Here is a 20,691-nt window from a genome sequence, read left to right on the forward strand (position 1 = left end):
TTAGTTAGTTAGTTAGTTAGTTAGTTAGTTAGTTAGTTAGTTAGTTAGTTAGTTAGTTAGTTAGTTAGTTAGTTAGTTAGTTAGTAGTTAGTTAGTAGTTAGTTAGTTAGTTAGTTAGTTAGTTAGTTAGTTAGTAGTTAGTTAGTTAGTTAGTTAGTTAGTTAGTTAGTTAGTTAGTAGTAGTTAGTTAGTTAGTTAGTTAGTTAGTTAGTTAGTTAGTTAGTTTAGTTAGTTAGTTAGTTAGTTAGTTAGTTAGTTAGTTAGTTAGTTAGTTAGTTAGTTAGTTAGTTAGTTAGTTAGTTAGTTAGTTAGTTAGTTAGTTAGTTAGTTAGTTAGTAGTAGTTAGTTAGTTAGTTAGTTAGTTAGTTAGTTAGTAGTTTTAGTTAGTTAGTTAGTTAGTTAGTTAGTTAGTTAGTTAGTTAGTTAGTTAGTAGTTAGTAGTTAGTTAGTTAGTTAGTTAGTTAGTTAGTTAGTTAGTTAGTATAGTTAGTTAGTTAGTTAGTAGTTAGTTAGTTAGTTAGTTAGTTAGTTAGTAGTTAGTAGTTAGTTAGTTTAGTTAGTTAGTTAGTTAGTTAGTTAGTTAGTAGTTAGTTAGTTAGTTAGTTAGTAGTTAGTTAGTTAGTTAGTTAGTTAGTTAGTTAGTAGTTAGTTAGTTAGTTAGTTAGTTAGTTATAGTTAGTTAGTTAGTTAGTTAGTTAGTTAGTTAGTTAGTTAGTTAGTTAGTTAGTTAGTTAGTTAGTTAGTTAGTTAGTTAGTTAGTAGTAGTTAGTTAGTAGTTAGTTAGTTATAGTTAGTTAGTTAGTTAGTTAGTTAGTTAGTTAGTTAGTTAGTTAGTTAGTTAGTTAGTTAGTTAGTTAGTTAGTTAGTTAGTTAGTTAGTTAGTTAGTTAGTTAGTTAGTTAGTTAGTTAGTTAGTTAGTTAGTTAGTTAGTTAGTTAGTTAGTTAGTTAGTTAGTTAGTTAGTTAGTTAGTTAGTTAGTTAGTTAGTAGTTAGTTAGTTAGTTAGTTAGTTAGTTAGTTAGTTAGTTAGTTAGTTAGTTAGTTAGTTAGTTAGTTAGTTAGTTAGTTAGTTAGTTAGTTAGTTAGTTAGTTAGTTAGTTAGTTAGTTAGTTAGTTAGTTAGTTAGTTAGTTAGTTAGTTAGTTAGTTAGTAGTTAGTTAGTTAGTTAGTTAGTTAGTTAGTTAGTTAGTTAGTTAGTTAGTTAGTTAGTTAGTAGTTAGTTAGTAGTTAGTTAGTTAGTTAGTTAGTTAGTTAGTTAGTTAGTAGTTAGTTAGTTAGTTAGTTAGTTAGTTAGTAGTTAGTTAGTTAGTTAGTTAGTTAGTTAGTTAGTAGTTAGTTAGTTAGTTAGTTAGTTAGTTAGTTAGTTAGTGTCGTTAGTTAGTTAGTAGTTAGTTAGTTAGTTAGTTAGTTAGTTAGTTAGTTAGTAGTTAGTTAGTTAGTTAGTTAGTTAGTTAGTTAGTTAGTTAGTAGTTAGTTAGTTAGTTAGTTAGTTAGTTAGTTAGTTAGTTAGTTAGTTAGTTAGTAGTTAGTTAGTTAGTTAGTTAGTTAGTTAGTTAGTTAGTAGTTAGTTAGTTAGTTAGTTAGTTAGTTAGTTAGTTAGTTAGTTAGTTAGTTAGTTAGTTAGTTAGTTAGTTAGTTAGTTAGTTAGTTAGTTAGTTGTAGTTAGTTAGTTAGTTAGTAGTTAGTAGTTAGTTAGTAGTTAGTTAGTTAGTTAGTTAGTTAGTTAGTTAGTTAGTTAGTTAGTAGTTAGTTAGTTAGTAGTTAGTAGTTAGTTAGTTAGTAGTTAGTTAGTTAGTTAGTTAGTTAGTTAGTTAGTTTAGTTAGTTAGTTAGTTAGTTAGTTAGTTAGTTAGTTAGTTAGTTAGTAGTTAGTTAGTTAGTTAGTTAGTTAGTTAGTTAGTTAGTTAGTTAGTTAGTTAGTTAGTTAGTTAGTTAGTTAGTTAGTTAGTTAGTTAGTTAGTAGTTAGTTAGTTAGTTAGTTAGTTAGTTAGTAGTTAGTTAGTAGTTAGTAGTAGTTAGTTAGTTAGTTAGTTAGTTAGTAGTTGATTAGTTAGTTAATATAACGTTTAAAGTTTTTCTCTCACAATATGGCAACTTTGTTCCCATAACATAAAACTCACCACCAACTTAAATTCTGTTTACATTTTGTAGCATCTAGTAAGGTGTATTTTGGAAAACCAGCAAAACAAACTGAGAAACTAGTTAATAAATCTCCAAACAAAACAAAATCAACAAGAACGTACAACGATGAGAAAAAAGAGAAGACAAAACAGCTGATAGAATTAATTAAAATAAAAAAAAAACAACAAAATGAATTCATTCTCAAAAAAATACTAGAGCAACAAACAACGTAGTGTGGTGGTTACTCAAAAAAAATAATATAATAAGTTGTTGGTGTTTTTAACTATTTCTTCTACATAAAACAAAAATAAAATTAACTAAAATTTTACAAAACTAATTGTATGTTAATTATTGTTGTTTTAAAACAAATAAAAAAACCTACAAAAATAACAACAAATACAGAACAAACTAAATAAAAGATAAGACTAAATTTGCAAAAAAGCAGACATCAAATATAAAATCTGAAAGTTAAGAAAAAAAAAACATTTAAATAATAAGTTATTATAAGGTTATTAACAAAATACCAACAACTACACAAAAGTGAAAATATAGATAAAGTTAAAAAACAAGAGAATCTACACAAAAAATTTCAACAACAGCCTATTGTACGGACCCATACTTCTAATAAGAATTTAATAAATAAACCTTAACAATTGTTTATTTTTTACAGTAAACTAATAAATCAAGGTAAAGTGTTGTTAACTAATTAAGATAATTTAAATTGAAACTATTTTTTAATACAAATTTTCTATGTTTTCTTTTAGCTTTTCTGGATTTATTTTGCCTAGACTTGTCTTGTTTTGTCTTTGTTTTTTTACCATTAAATTGTTGTTTTTGTTTTTGGGTTTTTTTTTTGGCTGTTTCTGCTCTTCATTAGCAACCATCATGACCAATATGCGTCCTCCAAATAAATCGACTTTATTGAAAGTCGTTATATTGGGCGATGGTGGCGTTGGCAAATCATGTCTCATGAATCGTTTTGTCTCCAATCGTTATGATGAGAACAATTTCCATACAATTGGTGTGGAGTTCATGAACAAAGACATTGAAGTGGATGGTGAGAAGTATACATTGCAGGTAAGTGTTAAAAAGAATAAACTAGACTATAGACAAGAATATAGATTAGCCTATAGACTAAATGGACTAGACTATGGACATGACTTTAGACTAAACTAGAATGTATATTAAACTATACTACTATAGACTAGACTATAGACTAGACTAAAGATTAGACTATAGATTAGACCATAGTGTAGACTATAGATTAGACTACAGACTACACTATAGACTAGACTATAGACAAGACTATAGACTAGACTATTGGCAAGACTATAGACGAGAATATAGACTAGACTATATATTAAATTATAGCATAGACTATAGACTAGACTATAGCCTAGACTATAGACTAGACTATAGACTAGACTATAGACTAGACTATAGACTAGACTATAGACTAGACTATAGACTAGACTATAGACTAGACTATAGACTAGACTATAGACTAGACTATAGACTAGACTATAGACTAGACTATAGACTAGACTATAGACTAGACTATAGACTAGACTATAGACTAGACTATAGACTAGACTATAGACTAGACTATAGACTAGACTATAGACTAGACTATAGACTAGACTATAGACTAGACTATAGACTAGACTATAGACTAGACTATAGACTAGTAGACTAGACTATAGACTAGAATATAGACTAGACTATAGACTAGACTATAGACTAGACTATAGACTAGACTATAGACTAGACTATAGACTAGACTATAGACTAGACTATAGACTAGACTATAGACTAGACTATAGACTAGACTATAGACTAGACTATAGACTAGACTATAGACTAGACTATAGACTAGACTAGACTAGACTATAGACTAGACTATAAAGTATATAGTCTAGTCTATAGTGTAGTCTACAGTCTAGACTATAAACTAGACTATTGACTAAACTATAGACTAAACTATAAACTAGACTATAAACTAGACTAGACTATAAATAGACCAGACTGTTGAGTACTCTTTATTCTAAACTATAAACAAGACTAAAGACTAGGCTATCTTTTCCAGGCTATAATCTAGTCTGTATATTAGACTATAGCCCAGACTTGTTAATAGTTTGCATTTTATCTAAACATGACCAAATTTGTTAAACTTAACTGATGTTTTTTTTTCTTATTTTGTTTTGTTCAATTACAACAATTTAACACTTTTAACTATTGTCTGTTATTGTACAGACAATAAACGATCATAGACCGTTAATTGTGACAACTTGTCAAGCCAATTTTGGTTGACAAATAAAAATCACAAATTGAAAATCAAGACTGACTAATGGGCATTGCAATGTAAACTAAATAGACTTTTAAAATGATACAAATCAAATCTAATCATTAAATCAATATAGAGAACAAAAAACAAAAGCAAATTGCAATTAATTATACGAGACGTTTAAATTATTTAATTTATTTAAGTTTTACAAACAATAAGAATTTAATGTTTTTGCACACATTTTAATGTTAGTTTATGACTTTATAAGTAAAAATTAGGAAGTTAAACTTGAACTAGTCTAATGGTTTAGAGAATTACTTCTAGTTTTGCCAAATTTTGTGTTGGTTTCAGTTTTTTAACTAAAATTGGAATTCACATTTTTTGGGGGAAATAAAAAAAAATCAATAAAATTTCTTAATTATCATTATTGCTTACAAATATTGGTGGGGAGCAAAAAATAATTTCGTAATTAATGTTTTATTAGTTTAAATTAATAATTAAAAAAAATTTTTTTAAGGGGCAGGGAGGTTTCGGAAATTGAAACACATGTTATTAGAAAACTGCTAAATTAATAGACAAAATACTAAATTGTCATGGAATAATATCGATTAGAGAAACAAGTAATGATTGTTGTTGAAAAATATTTCTTAATCATGTAATTAAACGACATTTTTTACTAATGATTAAGTAATTATCAATAAACAATTAATTTTTTGTGATTTTATATAAAATATTCTATTAATTCTAGATTTGGGACACTGCTGGTCAGGAACGTTTCCGTGCTTTACGCACACCTTTCTATAGAGGGTCAGATGTTTGTTTATTGTGTTATGCCATCGATGATTATGATAGCTTTCGTGGCCTTAAGCAATGGCGCGAAGAATTCCTACATTACGCCGATGTTAAGGCAGACAAATTTCCCTTTATTGTAGTGGGCAACAAGGTCAGTATCAATATTGCACATAAAACCAGGTTTTAATACTCTCCATTCATTCTTTTAACAAGCACAGAACGATTTGGCTCAACAATGCCGCCAGGTTGGATCGGATGAGCTTAAACAATGGTGTGATACCTTTCAAATACGCAGTCACATCGAAACCTCTTCAAAAACGGCCACCAATGTTAATGATGCTTTCATTTTGGCCGTACGTCAATGGAAACATATGGAACGTATAGCAGAAATTGAACTAAAACAAAACGACACAATTGATTTGACCAAAACAATACGTTTAGCACAAAATCGATTTTGCTGTACGGGTGGTGGTAGCAGTTCATCCTCTACAGCTGCCGGAAATTTAGAATCAGAAGATGAATCTATGCATACACCCTCACCACGACGATTTGGTAAACGTCCAACGAAACCTCAAGAAACTCACTATCAACTATAAAAACGAAAAAGATTAAATAATGAAAAAGTGCGAACCACTAGGAGGTTTAGTAGGCGGTTATTTAAAACAAGATTCAAAACTACAATTGGTTGTAATCACCAAAAAAAGAAACAAAATTCTTTTATATGTAAGTTTTTTTCTAAATACTTTTTTTTAATTTTGTAGTTTGTTTTCATAGCGAAAAGATCGATTCATTTTTGCAAATTGTAGTACAAAATTCTTAAATTCCAGTACAATAACCTTGCCCGGATTGATTTTTTTTACACAGTCCCGAAAATATAAAAAAAGAGAATCTCTCTCCCTTTTTTAATACAAATATTCCTTAATTTATGGAAAAGCGCAAATTTTAACCCTTTTAAACACAGTTTCCTTATTATTTAGTTCTGAAATATTTTCCTGTCTATATTCTAGTCTGGCAACTCAACTGTAGTCCACACTATAGACATAACTATAGTCAAGATTATAGACTAAACTATAGTCAAGACTAAACTACAGTCAAAGCTATAGACAAAATTATAGTCAACTCTATATAGAATAGACTATAGAACTAGACTAGACTATAGACTAGACTATAGACTAGACTACAGACTAGACTATAGACTAGACAATAGACTAAACTATAGACTCGACTATACTATAGACTCGACTATACTATAGACTAGACTATACTATAGACTAGACTATACTATAGACTAGACTATACTATAGACTAGACTATACTATAGACTAGACTATACTATAGACTAGACTATGCTATAGACTATAATATACTATAGACTAGACTATACTAAGACTAGACTATACTATAGACTAGACAATACTATAGACTAGACAATACTATAGACTAAACAATACTATAGACTAAACAATACTATAGACTAGACAATACCATAGACTAGACAATACTATAGACTAGACTATACTATAGACTAGACTATAGACTAGACTATACTATAGACTAGACTATAGACTAGAATATAGACTAGACTATAGACTAGACTATAGACTAGACTATAGACTAGACTATAGACTAGACTAGACTAGACTATAGACTAGACTATAGACTAGACTATAGACTAGACTATAGACTAGACTATAGACTAGACTATAGACTAGACTATAGACTAGACTATAGACTAGACTATAGACTAGACTATAGACTAGACTATAGACTAGACTATAGACTAGACTATAGACTAGACTATAGACTAGACTATAGACTAGACTATAGACTAGACTATAGACTAGACTATAGACTAGACTATAGACTAGACTATAGACTAGACTATAGACTAGACTAGACTAGACTAGACTATAGACTAGACTATAGACTAGACTATAGACTAGACTATAGACTAGACTATAGACTAGACTATAGACTAGACTATAGACTAGACTATAGACTAGACTATAGACTAGACTATAGACTAGACTATAGACTAGACTATAGACTAGACTATAGACTAGACTATAGACTAGACTATAGACTAGACTATAGACTAGACTATAGACTAGACTATAGACTAGACAATAGACTAGACTATAGGCCTGATATAGACTATACTATAGACTAGACTATAGACTAGACCATTAGACTAGACTACTATAGAATAGACTATAGACTAGACTATCTATAGACTGAATATTACTCTAGACTAGACTTACTATAGACTAGATAGAATCTCGTGACTGGACAATAGACTAGACTATAGATAGGACAAGACTAGACTATAGACCTAGACTATCGACTTAGACTATATCTAGACAGACTATACTATCGACTAGACTATAGACTAGACAATAGACTAGATATAGACTAGACTATAGACAGACTAGACTAGACTAGACTATAGACTATACTATAGACTAGACTAGAGACTAGACTATATGACTAGACTATACTAGACTATAGGCTAGACTATAGACTAGACTATAGACTAGACTATAGACTAGACTAGACTATAGACTAGACTATACTATAGATTAGACTAGACTATACTATAGACTAGACTAGACTATACTATAGATTAGACTAGACTATACTATAGACTAGACTAGACTATACTATAGACTAGACTATACTATAGACTAGACTATACTATAGACTAGACTATAGACTAGACTATACTATAGACTAGACTATAGACTAGACTATAGACTAGACTATAGACTAGACTATAGACTAGACTATAGACTAGACTATAGACTAGACTATAGACTAGACTATAGACTAGACTATAGACTAGACTATAGACTATACTATAGACTAGACTATAGACTAGACTATAGACTAGGCTATAGACTAGACTAGACTATAGACTAGACTATAGACTAGACTATAGACTAGACTAGACTATAGACTAGACTATAGACTAGACTATAGACTAGACTATAGACTAGACTATAGACTAGACTATAGACTAGACTATAGACTAGACTATAGACTAGACTATAGACTAGACTATAGACTAGACTAGACTATAGACTAGACTATAGACTAGACTAGACTATAGACTAGACTATAGACTAGACAATAGACTAGACTATAGACTAGACTATAGACTAGACTATAGACTAGACTATAGACTAGACTATAGACTAGACTATAGACTAGACTATAGACTAGACTATAGACTAGACTATAGACTAGACTATAGACTAGACTATAGACTAGACTATAGACTAGACTATAGACTAGACTATAGACTAGACTATAGACTAGACTATAGACTAGACTATACTATAGATTAGACTAGACTATACTATAGACAAGACTAGACTAGACTATACTATAGATTAGACTAGACTATACTATAGACTAGACTATACTATAGACTAGACTATACTATAGACTAGACTATACTATAGACTAGAGACTGGACTATACTATACTATAGACTAGACTATAGACTAGACTATAGACTAGACTATAGACCAGACTATAGACTAGACTAGACTATAGACTAGACTATAGACTAGACTATAGACTAGACTATAGTATAGACTAGACTATAGACTAGACTATAGACTAGACTATAGACTAGACTATAGACTAGACTATAGACTAGACTATAGACTAGACTATAGACTAGACTATAGACTAGACTATAGACTAGACTATAGACTAGACTATAGACTAGACTATAGACTAGACTATAGACTAGACTATAGACTAGACTATAGACTAGACTATAGACTAGACTATAGACTAGACTATAGACTAGACTATAGACTAGACTAAAGACTAGACTATAGACTAGACTATAGACCAGACTATAGACTAGACTAGACTATAGATTAGACTATAGACTAGACTATAGACTAGACTATAGACTAGACTATAGACTAGACTATAGACTAGACTATAGAGTAGACTATAGAGTAGACTATAGTCCAGACTATATACTAGACTATAGTCCAGACTATAGACTAGACTATAGTCCAGACTATAGACTAGACTATAGTCCAGACTATAGACTAGCCTATAGTCCAGACTATAGACTAACCTATAGTCCAGACTATAGACTAACCTATAGTCCAGACTATAGACTAACCTATAGTCCAGACTATAGACTAACCTATAGTCCAGACTATAGACTAAAGTCCATATATTGAATAGAATCTAGACTATAGTTCAGACTGCAGCCTAGTGCTTTCCCACAACTACAGGCAGTTTCCTTTCAGCAACTTTTGTTTTCTAAAATTCCTTTAAATTTCACAGAATCTTGTTGAAATCCCAGTTTTATAGAATTTATTTTATTTAATCATATATAATTTTAAACAAAAAAAAAAATGCACCAAATATTTTAGACTAAGTTTTAAAATACCACAAAATCCTTGGCTAATTTAACACAAATTGTTTTTGCTTGTTAAACAATAATTTTTAGTGCCTTTTTTTCGAAAAGAAACAAACTGAAAATTTGACAATTTAATTGCTAAAGTTTTAAAGAAATTTGTGTTGGAAAACCCTTTAAAATATACATAAGATGTATAAAATAATTTGCTCTAGCAGTTTTGTTACACTTTTTTTTTTTACTAAAACATTCCAAATGTTTAAAAAAATTTTAAATTAACAAGTTCGTTTTTAAGCACAATTTTTAAAAATTATTATTTTTTATTTTAGTACAAGTTTTTTTTTTTATAAATTATTTGCAAAATTGCATCGTGTAGAGTGAGTGGACCATATAATTATTAAAGGGTCCTGAAATGTCTCTTACTGTAAAATTTATTAAAGGCAGCTTTTTATATTTATAATTTAGTTCACCTCTAACTAAAACATTTAAAAATTTATAAGAAAAAATTATTTATAAAATCTAATGTATGTTAACATTCCCCACACTCTTCGTCATACTCATTGAAAGCGTGAAATTATAAAAATCTAAAAACATTTTTTGAAAATGTTTACAATTTTTAAATAAACTGAAACCGAAGAAAAAAAAACAATTTATTTAACAAAAAGAAAGAAAGAAAATAATATTTAGATTGTATTAACATTTAGTTTTTAAGCATATTTAAAGAAAATGATTATAATAAAGAAACACACAAGAAAAATGTATTAAGAAAATGAAAATTTTGCAATTTGAAACTAAAAAGGAAATTATTTTCCAAAATCCTAAACAAAAGAGACTTTGGATTGTTCATTACAATAGGATTACTGCCATGAACTTTAATCTGGTAACTTTGTCACTACACTATGGTATGTGTCTTAGCTGTCTAGTAGCATAGACAAACACCATATACAGATTATATGGATTACTTTGTCTAAACAAAATTCTAGCAAAGACACACTCACATTGTTCTTCTTTCCTTTGACAATATCAATGACATCGCTTTTAGTAATATCAATTTAGTGCTTTTTGCTCTAAAAGCAGATAAAATAAAATTTTCAATTTAAAAAAAAAATCTCAATATTCTTATTAAAAGACTTCCTATTGATTACTCTTTAAACCATATTGACTTTTTCCAATTAATTTTTTATATAAAAAATACGAATTCTGATAAAATTTTAAATTTTATTAAAATTTCCAAATTTTGGTGAAATTTTGAATTTTTGGTGAAATTTCAAACTTTTGGTTAATTTTAAAATTTTTAGTGAAATATCGAGTTTTTGTTGAAATGTTGAATACGATTTAGTGGTTTGGTGAAATTTTTAATTTTGGGTAAAATTTTTAATTCCGGGAGATATTTTGAATTTTTTACTAAAATTTAGAATTTCAGGTGAAATTTTGAATTTTTAATGAATTTTCGAATTTTTGGTAAATATTTGAATTTTTGGTAAATATTTGAATTTTTTATGAAATTTTTTATTTATAGTGAAATTTTGAATTTTTAGTGAAATTTTGATTTTTTTGGGAAAATTATGAATTTATAGTGAAATTTTGAATTTTTGATGAAATTTCGATATTTGGTGATATTTTTAATTTCGGCTGAAATTTTGAATTTTTGATAAAATTTTGAGTTTTTGGTTTTTTTTTTTTTTTTGTGAAATTTCGATTTTTTGGTGAAATTTTGAATTTTTTTGTATATTGTTGGTGAAATTTAAATTTTTCTGGTGAAACTTTGAATTTCCGGCGAAAAATCAAATATTTAATGAAATATCTATCTTCTAACATTTGAAGTTTCTAGTATCTGGACTATAATTTTGAATAGTTTGAGAAGTTTTGAAATTTCTGCTGAATTTTTTTTTTTTTGGAGAAATTTCGAATTTGTGATAAAATATTGATTTTCTAGTGAAATTTTTGATGAAAATTTCTGTCGAAAAACCAGATTTCTAGTCTGGCCTATAGTCTAGTCAATAGTCTGGACTATAGTTCTATAGTCTGCACTAAAGTCTAGTCTATAGTCCAGACTATAGACTAGTCTATAATCTGGACTATAGTCTGGACTATAGTCTAGTCTATAGTCTGGACTATAGTCTAGTCTATAGTCTGGACCATAGTCTAGTCTATAGTCTGGACTATAGTACAGGCTATAGTCTGGACTATAGTATAGGCTATAGTCTGGACTATAGTATAGGCTATAGTCTGGACTATAGTATAGGCTATAGTCTGGACTATAGTATATGCTATAGTCTGGACTATAGTATAGGCTATAGTCTGGGCTATAGTATAGGCTATAGTCTGGGCTATAGTATAGGCTATAGTCTGGACTATAGTATAGGCTATAGTCTGGACTATAGTATGGGCTATAGTCTGGACTATAGTATAGGCTATAGTCTGGACTATAGTATAGGCTATAGTCTGAACTATAGTATAGGCTATAGTCTGGACTATAGTATAGGCTATAGTCTGGACTATAGTATAGGCTATAGTCCAGACTATATATAGGCTATAGGCTAGGCTATAGTCCAGACTATAGGCTAGGCTATAGTGCAGACTATAGGCTAGGCTATAGTCCAGACTAGAGTCTAGTCTATAGTCTGGACTATAGTCTAGTCTATATTCTGGTATATAGTCTGGACTATAGCATAGTCTATAGTCTAGTCTATAGCCTGGACTATAGTCTAGTCTATATTATTTACTATAGTCTAGTCACGTCCAATCTGTGAACGTGACTATAGACTAGTCAGGACTAGAGTCTAGTCTATAGTCTGGACGATAGTCTAGTCTATAGTCTGGACTATAGTCTAGTCTATAGTCTGGACTATAGTCTAGTCTATAGTCTGGACTATAGTCTAGTCTATATTCTATAGTCTGGACTATAGTCTGGACTAGTCTAGTCTATAGTCTGGACTATAGTCTAGTCTATAATATTTACTATAGTCTAGTCACGTCCAATCTGTGAACGTGACTATAGACTAGTCAGGACTAGAGTCGAGTCTATAGTCTGGACTATAGTCTAGTCTATATTCTAGATCTAGTCTATATTCTGGACTAGAGTCTAGTCTATAGTCTGGACTATAGTCTAGTCTATATTCTATAGTCTGTAGTCTTGACTATAGTCTAGTCGATAGTCTGGACTATAGTCTAGTCTAGTCTATAGTCTGGACTATAGTCTAGTCTAGTCTATAGTCTGGACTATAGTCTAGTCTATAATATTTACTATAGTCTAGTCTATAATATTTACTATAGTCTAGTCACGTCCAATCTGTGAACGTGACTATAGACTAGTCAGGACTAGAGTCTAGTCTATAGTCTGGACTAGAGTCTAGTCTATAGTCTGGACTAGAGTCTAGTTAGTCTATAGTCTGGACTATAGTCTAGTCTATAGTCTGGACTATAGTCAAGTCTATAGTCTAGTCTATAGTCTGGACTATAGTCTAGTCTATAGTCTGGACTATAGTCTAGTCTATAGTCTGGACTACAGTCTAGTCTTTATTATCGACTAAAGTCTAGGCTCTAATCTGGATTGTAGTCTGGCCTATGGTCAAGTCTATCTATGTAGTTTTGACTGTAATCTAGTATATAGACTGTTCTACAGTCCCGACCATAGGCTATTCTACATTCTGGACACTAGTCAAGTCTATAGGCGATTACTCTCTAGTGCAGACAAGACTATAAGCAAGACTACAGTGTTCACTCTAGTCCATGCTATGGTTTAGTCTATTTTCTGAACTATCGACTTTCCGGAAAAGTCCTCTCAATAAAACTAATGTATTTTATGTTATTACAACATTTATTTACTTTTTTTCTTAAATAAGCGCTTTATTATACAATAACTTTCTTCATAATATTTTCTAAGCGTTTCTTATTTCAAAATTAATTTTCTGTTTTTATTTTTATATAAAAAATATTATTTCAAGCTTACAAACTAAACAATCCCTTATTACAATACTAAAATCAAGTAATAATGAAACTTAATCCCTGAACTTAAGTGATATTTACAGCCCCCATATTAAATTATTTAGTAAAAATAGAAGAAGGTACAATCTTAATTCAAGTCAAAAATATTTATACAAAAAAGTGAAGAAGGAGAAATTAATTTAAAAAATAAATAAGTTTTAAGAAAATTTTGTTAAAAATTAAAAGGGAAAGTAAGTACATACTTTAAGAACAACTGGCCAGAGTTTGTTCTATAACAGAAATTTTGTTCGGATTTAAAATTCTCCAAAAACAAGTATATTTCTTAAAAACTAATAGTTAACAATAAATGATGGGTGTTATTTTGCGGCAATATAATGGATGTGCGATTTTTTACAAAAAATCTTCTCTGACTCTACTTTTGATAACCATACGAATTAATGGCCTTGTATTCCTTTTCACACTGGACCAACAACTTATACCATTGATTACCATCGATGCGGGGTTCTTTGCGTGAACCACCATAACAGGCGGGTAAACATTCGGGAGACATGTATTTATATAGCGAGTCACGATCGGTACCATGGAAAATAATACGATTACGCAATTTTTCTCTTAAGAAAGGTTTGAATAGAGAAAATACTACATTGAAGATTTTGGGTTGATTGACAATGTGTATGGCCTTGATACGTAGAGGTACCGAATCCTGCAACCAGTCCACAATACGTTTGGCAAAGGCTGGAGTAAATTGCCAAGTCTGTTGTAAACTCAAACCATCCATATCGAAGATGACTACGACACCATTAATTTGTGTTTCAGGCTCCCACATGGCAGCTTCCAAATATAAAACGGCAGCCTTGAAGACCTCATCCAAGCAAACTTTCTTGTGTTTCCAGTTCTCTGTACAGGAAAAAAATATGTTAATTTTTATTCTCTTTTAAAGTTGCTCTAAATACTTACTTCCCAATTCCAATACCGCTACTCTACGTCCCAATTGATCTCTATTGGGAAATACTATAATGACATTATGATCAAAGACATTCTTCTCATTGCTGGGTATTAAATCTTTATAAACATCGGCATGTTTAACTTTGAATGAATAATAGTTTTTGATCTGTAATTATAGAATTTATATTAAACATTTCTTTTATTTTAGGAGATCTTAAGAAATATTACCAATTTCAAAGCACTTTCGGGATAGAATTTGCAAACTCTTAAGAATCTCAATAAAAACAAATCATCTCGGGGACATTTTAAATCCGGTTCAGCTAAAATGAAATAAAAAGAAAAAGATATGATCAATAAAAGTAACGAATCATCAAATGAACTAAAACTAGAATAGAATTAGAACAGAACTTGAACAGAACTAGAACAGAACTACATAGAACAAGAACAGAACTAGAACAGAACTAGAACAGAACTAGAACAGAACTAGAACAGAACTAGAACAGAACTAGAACAGAATTAGAACATAACTAGAACAAAACTAGAATAGAAATAGAACAGAACTAGAACAGAACTAGAACAGAACTAGAACAGAACTAGAACAGAACTAGAACAGAACTAGAACAGAACTAGAACAGAACTAGAACATAACTAGAACAGAACTAGAACAGAACTAGAACAGAACTAGAACAGAACTAGAACAGAACTAGAACAGAACTAGAACAGAACTAGAACAGAACTAGAACAGAACTAGAACATAACTAGAACAAAACTAGAATAGAACTAGAACAGAACTAGAATAGAACAGAACTAGAATAGAATAGAACTAGAAGAGAACTAGAACAGAACTAGAACAGAACTAGAACAGAACTAGAACAGAACTAGAACAGAACTAGAACTGAACTAGAACAGAACTAGAACAGAACTAGAACAGAACTAGAACAGAACTAAAACAGAACTAGAATAGAACTAGAACAGAACTAGAACAGAACTAGAACTGAACTAGAACTGAACTAGAACAGAACTAGAACAGAACTAGAACAGAACTAGAACAGAACTAGAACAGAACTAGAACAGAACTAGAACAGAACTAGAACAGAACTAGAACAGAACTAGAACAGAACTAGAACAGAACTAGAACAGAACTAGAACAGAACTAGAACAGAACTAGAACAGAACTAGAACAGAACTAGAACAGAAGTAGAACAGAACTAGAACAGAACTGGAACAGAACTAGAACAGAACTAGATCTGAACTAGAACTGAACTAGAACCGGACTAGAACCGAACTAGAACCGAACTAGAACTGAACTAAAACCGAACTAGAACTGAATTAGAACTGAACAAGAAATTAATTAGAACTAAACTAGAACTGAACTAGAACTGAACTAGAACTGAACTAGAACTGAACTAGAACTGAACTAGAACTGAACTAGAACTGAACTAGAACTGAACTAGAACTGAACTAGAACTAACTAGAACTGAACTAGAACTGAACTAGAACTGAACTAGAACTAGAACTGAACTAGAACTGAACTAGAACTGAACTAGAACTGAACTAGAACTGAACTAGAACTGAACTAGAACCGAACTAGAACTGAACTAGAACTGAACTAGAACTGAACTAGAACCGAACTAGAACTGAACTAGAACTGAACTAGAACTGAACTAGAACTGAACTAGAACTGAACTAGAACCGAACTAGAACTGAACTAGAACTAAGGTAGAACTGAAGTAGAAACGAGCTAGTCCATACTATAGACTGTACTATAGATGGTAGTATAGACTATAGTCCATAGTATAGAATAGACTTTTTCCCAGACTAACACCTATATAATGGACTATAGTCTGCTATTCTCTATAAAACCATTACGATTTGGTATAAGTTATAAACTTTCCATTAAAATAAAGAAAATATTAACTAGAATATTTTGATGATATTTTGTTTAATTTAAGCCATAAATTTAAAACAAAAAAACTTTAATTTCATTATAATTTCGAAGGTCTAGTTAGTATTAAACATTTAGACTTTGAATACAATTAAAAATTCCTAAAAACACAACTAAAAAAGGTCATTATTATAAGTTGAACACGTACATATAAAACTAATCTTTTTTTCAAGACAATGAGAGAGTCTCTAAAGTTTAAAGCTAACTTGTAGTTAAATAGAAAGATTTGTAGATAAAATATTTAGTTATTATTATTTTTTAATTTCTACTTAATTACAGACAAAAGTTAACTATATTTTTTTTTTTGATAAATCATTCTAAAGTAATTAACACGTAAAGTTTAAAAAAAATTAAATACAATAAAAAAGTTTTTTCAAAACTTTGCAATAATAAAAATAATTAAATATTTTCTAACAATTACAACTGCCGCCGCCTTTTGAATTTTTATTTAAATGTTTAACAAGTACTAAAGTTAAACAATTAAACGTCACATTTTTGTTTTTAAGTCAAAATTCCGAAATTTAAATTTCATTCAACATTTGTATAACTTTGCCTTATATCTTACTCATCATTAAGTTTTTTTGTATTTTTAAACAAGTTTTCGCTTGTATTTCTAACCATAAAGAATAAAAAATTTTTAAATTAAGTTCAAGGTTGTTAAATGAACAACAATAAAACTATTTTCATTTTTGGTAGTGGAGGGTTTTTGGCCGCTAGAAACTGAAACTGAAATTGAAATTTTGACATGTTTTTGTTGTGGTTTGTCTGTTTGTTGTGTTTGACAGATGCGGAACTGTTTACATTATTGATTTGTTTGCACATTTACGGTAAAAAATACTAATAAAAGAAATAAATTTAAGAAAGAGCCGAAAAATATATTTGATTTCTTGATCTAGTTATTATTGTGTGTTATTTCTTATATTATTTTTTAACTTAATTTATTTTAACAAGGTTCTTCTTTTCTCAAGAATTTGCAAGATCTTTTTTTGTTTATTTTAGGCAAGTTCAGGGTTGTATTCAATATATAATTGTAAGGTTGCATTTTGTGTGCATTTTTTTTTTGTGTTCTTTTCAAAACTAGTTTTTTTTATTGTGGAAAAAACCCTCATGAGAGTGACCTTAGTTTAAGAATATATATTTTAAATTATTCTGATATTATGCTTGAAGATGCAAGTTTTTTTTTGATGAAATTTAAGTAGAGGTTGCACTACCATTTAAGGTTGCATTTTGCTTGTGGTTTTTTATGAATACAAGATTTTTTCAGCAACCTTGGTTTGGCATGATATTTAATCACTTACATTAAATTTTATAGAAACGATTTATGCTTGAAATAATCAAGATTTTTATTTGAAGTTCTTTATAGAAAAATGTTTACAATTTCGAAGTATATAATCGGATAGTCCATTTATTTATTCTAATTAGCTCTAGTTGCAGTCTTAATTCTGTTCTAGTCAGTTCTAGTTCAGTTCTAGTTCAGTCTGTGTCAGTTCTAGTTCAGAGTTCTAGTTCAGTTTCTAGTTCAGTTCTAGTTTCAGGTTCTAGTTCAGTTTCTAGTTCAGTTCTAGTTCAGTTCTAGTTTCAGTTTCTAGTCAGTTCTAGTCAAATTCTAGTTCATTTCCTAGTTCATCTAATAGTCTCGTTTCAGTCTAGTTCTCAGTTCTAGTTAGTTCTAGTTTCAGTTCTAGTTCAAGTTCTTAGGTTCAGTTCCTAGTTCAGTTTCTAGTTCAATTCTAGTTTCAGTTCTAGTTCAGTTCTAGTTCAGTTCTAGTTCAGTTCTAGTTCAGTTCTAGTTCATTTCTAGTTCAGTTCTAGTTTCAGTTGCTAGTTCAGTTCTAGTTCAGTTCTAGTTTCAGTTTCTAGTTCAGTTCTAGTTCAGTTCTAGTCAGTTCTAGTTCAGTTCTAGTTCAGTTCTAGTTCAGTTCTAGTTCAGTTCTAGTTCAGTCTAGTTCAGTTCTAGTTCAGTTCTAGTTCAGTTCTAGTTCAGTTCTAGTTCAGTTCTAGTTCAGTTCTAGTTCAGTTCTAGTTCAGTTCTAGTTCAGTTCTAGTTCTTCTAGTTCAGTTCTAGTTCAGTTCTAGTTCAGTTCTAGTTCAGTTCTAGTTCAGTTCTAGTTCAGTTCTAGTTCAGTTCTAGTTCAGTTCTAGTTCTGTTCAGTTCTAGTTCAGTTCTAGTTCAGTTCTAGTTCAGTTCTAGTTCAGTTCTAGTTCTAGTTCAGTTCAGTTCTAGTTCAGTTCTAGTTCAGTTCTAGTTCAGTTCTAGTTCAGTTCTAGTTCAGTTCTAGTTCAGTTCTAGTTCAGTTCTAGTTCTGTTCTAGTTCAGTTCTAGTTCAGTTCTAGTTCAGTTCTAGTTCTGTTCTAGTTCAGTTCTAGTTCAGTTCTAGTTCAGTTCTAGTTCAGTTCTAGTTCGTTCTAGTTTCAGTTCTAGTTCAGTTTCTAGTTCAGATCTAGTTCAGTTCTGTTCAGTCTAGTTCAGTTCTAGTTCAGTTTTAGTTCAGTTCTAGTTCAGTTCTAGTTCAGTTCTAGTTCAGTTCTAGTTCAGTTCTAGTTCAGTTCTAGTTCAGTTCTAGTTCAGTTCTAGTTCAGTTCTAGTTCAGTTCTAGTTCAGTTCTAGTTCAGTTCTAGTTCAGTGCTAGTTCAGTTCTAGTTCAGTTCTATTTCAGTTCTAGTTCAGTTCTAGTTCAGTTCTAGTTCAGTTCTAGTTTAGTTTAGTTCTACTTCAGTTCTGGTTCAGTTCTAGTTCAGTTCTAGTTCAGTTTCTAGTTCAGTTCTAGTTCAGTTCTAGTTCAGTTCTAGTTCAGTTCTAGTTCAGTTCTAGTTCAGTTCTAGTTCAGTTCTAGTTCAGTTCTAGTTCAGTTCTAATTCAGCTCTAGTTCGTTTTAGTTCAGTTCCAGTTCTATTCTACTTTAGTTCTAGGTCAGTTCTACTTAAGTTCTTGTTTTTTTATATTCTTTAAAGTCTAAACGTTAGTAGGGACCTGTAATTTCCGATTTAGCTATTATTCCTTGGAAATTGTTTATAACTCTTTTCAGCAATTCGTTCAAAAACCCCAGTTGTTGACAGTTACTGTTATACACGTGTCCATTTGTAAATTGCATATACAATGCAGATAAAATCAATTAGCGATAACCTTTTTTAATCATATTTTCTCAGAAATATGTGATATTTTTAAACAATTAACATTATAATAGATTGTATTAATTCTTACTTAACATTTCTCTACCAGCAAAATGTTGCTAATGCATTTTGACTGTAATTGTAGTTGCTGTTAGATTTCAAAACTGGTTGTTTTTGTTATTAATTGTAAATATTATTTTATAACATTTTAGAAGAAAACAATAATAGTAATAACAACAATTACGAAATGAATCATAATTTTTGAAAAAGTGTTACATTAGGGTGATTCAAGAAGAAGGCAAAATTGTTGTTGACTGTAAGCAATAAGAAGAAAATTTTTGATATTCCTATACCTCCTTATTGTTTACATTTCAAAATATTTTTATTAGCATTTTAATTTAAATCTGTGGGGATTTTTTGTCTACGTGTTCTCCGACATTGTCTACTGAAACCGTTTAAATGAAAGCTGCTGTCATTGTTAAGTACTGAGAAATTGTAAATGGCTTTTTAGTTCAATTATAAAATCTAATGCAATAGATTAAGGGTCATGATAATAACTGCATAAAAACAAACATTAAATAATTTAAAACAAATTAGTTATGAAAAAAAAACTTGCGAAATAATCATATTTATTTAGTAAATATAAGATTTGCAGTAAAAAAACTTTTAACTTTGAGAATTTTCTGAACTAAACTAAAACAGAACTACGATAAAAGACCCAAATACTCGCAAAATGTATCGATTTTCTTTTAGAACTTTCTTAAAAAGAAGTCACTGTATTTCAATTACTTACCATCCAATAATTTTTTAAGTTTCCGCTGTGCCTTTTTGAATATTTTCGGGAGTTTCCCGTAGTTCACGTAAAGCCACTCTTTGGTACGTTCACAGGGTTCACCCAATTCAAATTGTAGTTTATAGTCTCCCACCATAATGGCAGGTACTTCTTCGATTTCGGTAATCATGGTAGGGATCTCTGTAAAAAGATATTAAAACAAAACAAAATTTGTTATTAAAGTTAATGTAATCTAAGTTTAACAAATTAATAATCGCATTAGCTATTGAGATAATTAAATTACAAATAAACAAATAATTTAAATAACATTAGTGTATTATTTATAATAGTGTAGAAAAGTTCTTATTTAAAATAAATTCTGCTG

At 29.9% G+C, this 20,691-nt stretch overlaps 2 protein-coding genes across 2 annotated transcripts; one reads left to right on the forward strand and one right to left on the reverse strand.

Moving 5' to 3' along the window:
- Positions 1–2,321: 2,321 nt before the first annotated feature.
- On the forward strand, positions 2,322–6,304 carry LOC119613510 (ras-related protein Rab-9A). The gene is made up of 4 exons (XM_037969537.1): positions 2,322–2,806; positions 2,884–3,196; positions 5,152–5,346; positions 5,414–6,304. The coding sequence occupies exons 2-4, from the start codon at positions 3,005–3,007 to the stop codon at positions 5,789–5,791; spliced, it is 765 nt and encodes a 254-aa protein (XP_037825465.1). The 5' UTR covers positions 2,322–2,806; positions 2,884–3,004; the 3' UTR covers positions 5,792–6,304.
- Positions 6,305–13,386: 7,082 nt separating this feature from the next.
- LOC119613509 (alpha-tocopherol transfer protein-like) lies at positions 13,387–20,510 on the reverse strand. The gene is made up of 4 exons (XM_037969536.1): positions 20,328–20,510; positions 14,707–14,798; positions 14,491–14,644; positions 13,387–14,430 (listed from the first exon to the last, which is right to left on the reverse strand). The coding sequence occupies exons 1-4, from the start codon at positions 20,494–20,496 to the stop codon at positions 13,946–13,948; spliced, it is 900 nt and encodes a 299-aa protein (XP_037825464.1). The 5' UTR covers positions 20,497–20,510; the 3' UTR covers positions 13,387–13,945.
- Between the last annotated feature and the right edge of the window lie 181 nt (positions 20,511–20,691).

This window comes from Lucilia sericata, unplaced genomic scaffold (genome assembly GCF_015586225.1).
Source record: "Lucilia sericata isolate MDLA Ls3-8-SP2 unplaced genomic scaffold, ASM1558622v1 Contig002160F_arrow, whole genome shotgun sequence".
Lineage (NCBI taxonomy): Eukaryota > Metazoa > Arthropoda > Insecta > Diptera > Calliphoridae > Lucilia > Lucilia sericata.

What these genes read in the sequence shown, in the direction of transcription:
- LOC119613510 (XM_037969537.1), top strand. Translation starts at nt 3,005, where the DNA reads ATGACCAATATGCGTCCTCCAAATAAATCGACTTTATTGAAAGTCGTT. An exon ending in GTGAGAAGTATACATTGCAG is followed by an intron (nt 3,197 to 5,151) that starts GTAAGTGTTAAA and finishes TATTAATTCTAG; the next exon opens with ATTTGGGACACTGCTGGTCA. An exon ending in TTATTGTAGTGGGCAACAAG is followed by an intron (nt 5,347 to 5,413) that starts GTCAGTATCAAT and finishes TAACAAGCACAG; the next exon opens with AACGATTTGGCTCAACAATG.
- LOC119613509 (XM_037969536.1), bottom strand. Translation starts at nt 20,496, where the DNA reads ATGATTACCGAAATCGAAGAAGTACCTGCCATTATGGTGGGAGACTAT. An exon ending in ACTTAAAAAATTATTGGATG is followed by an intron (nt 14,799 to 20,327) that starts GTAAGTAATTGA and finishes ATTTCATTTTAG; the next exon opens with CTGAACCGGATTTAAAATGT. An exon ending in AGCGGTATTGGAATTGGGAA is followed by an intron (nt 14,431 to 14,490) that starts GTAAGTATTTAG and finishes TTTCCTGTACAG; the next exon opens with AGAACTGGAAACACAAGAAA.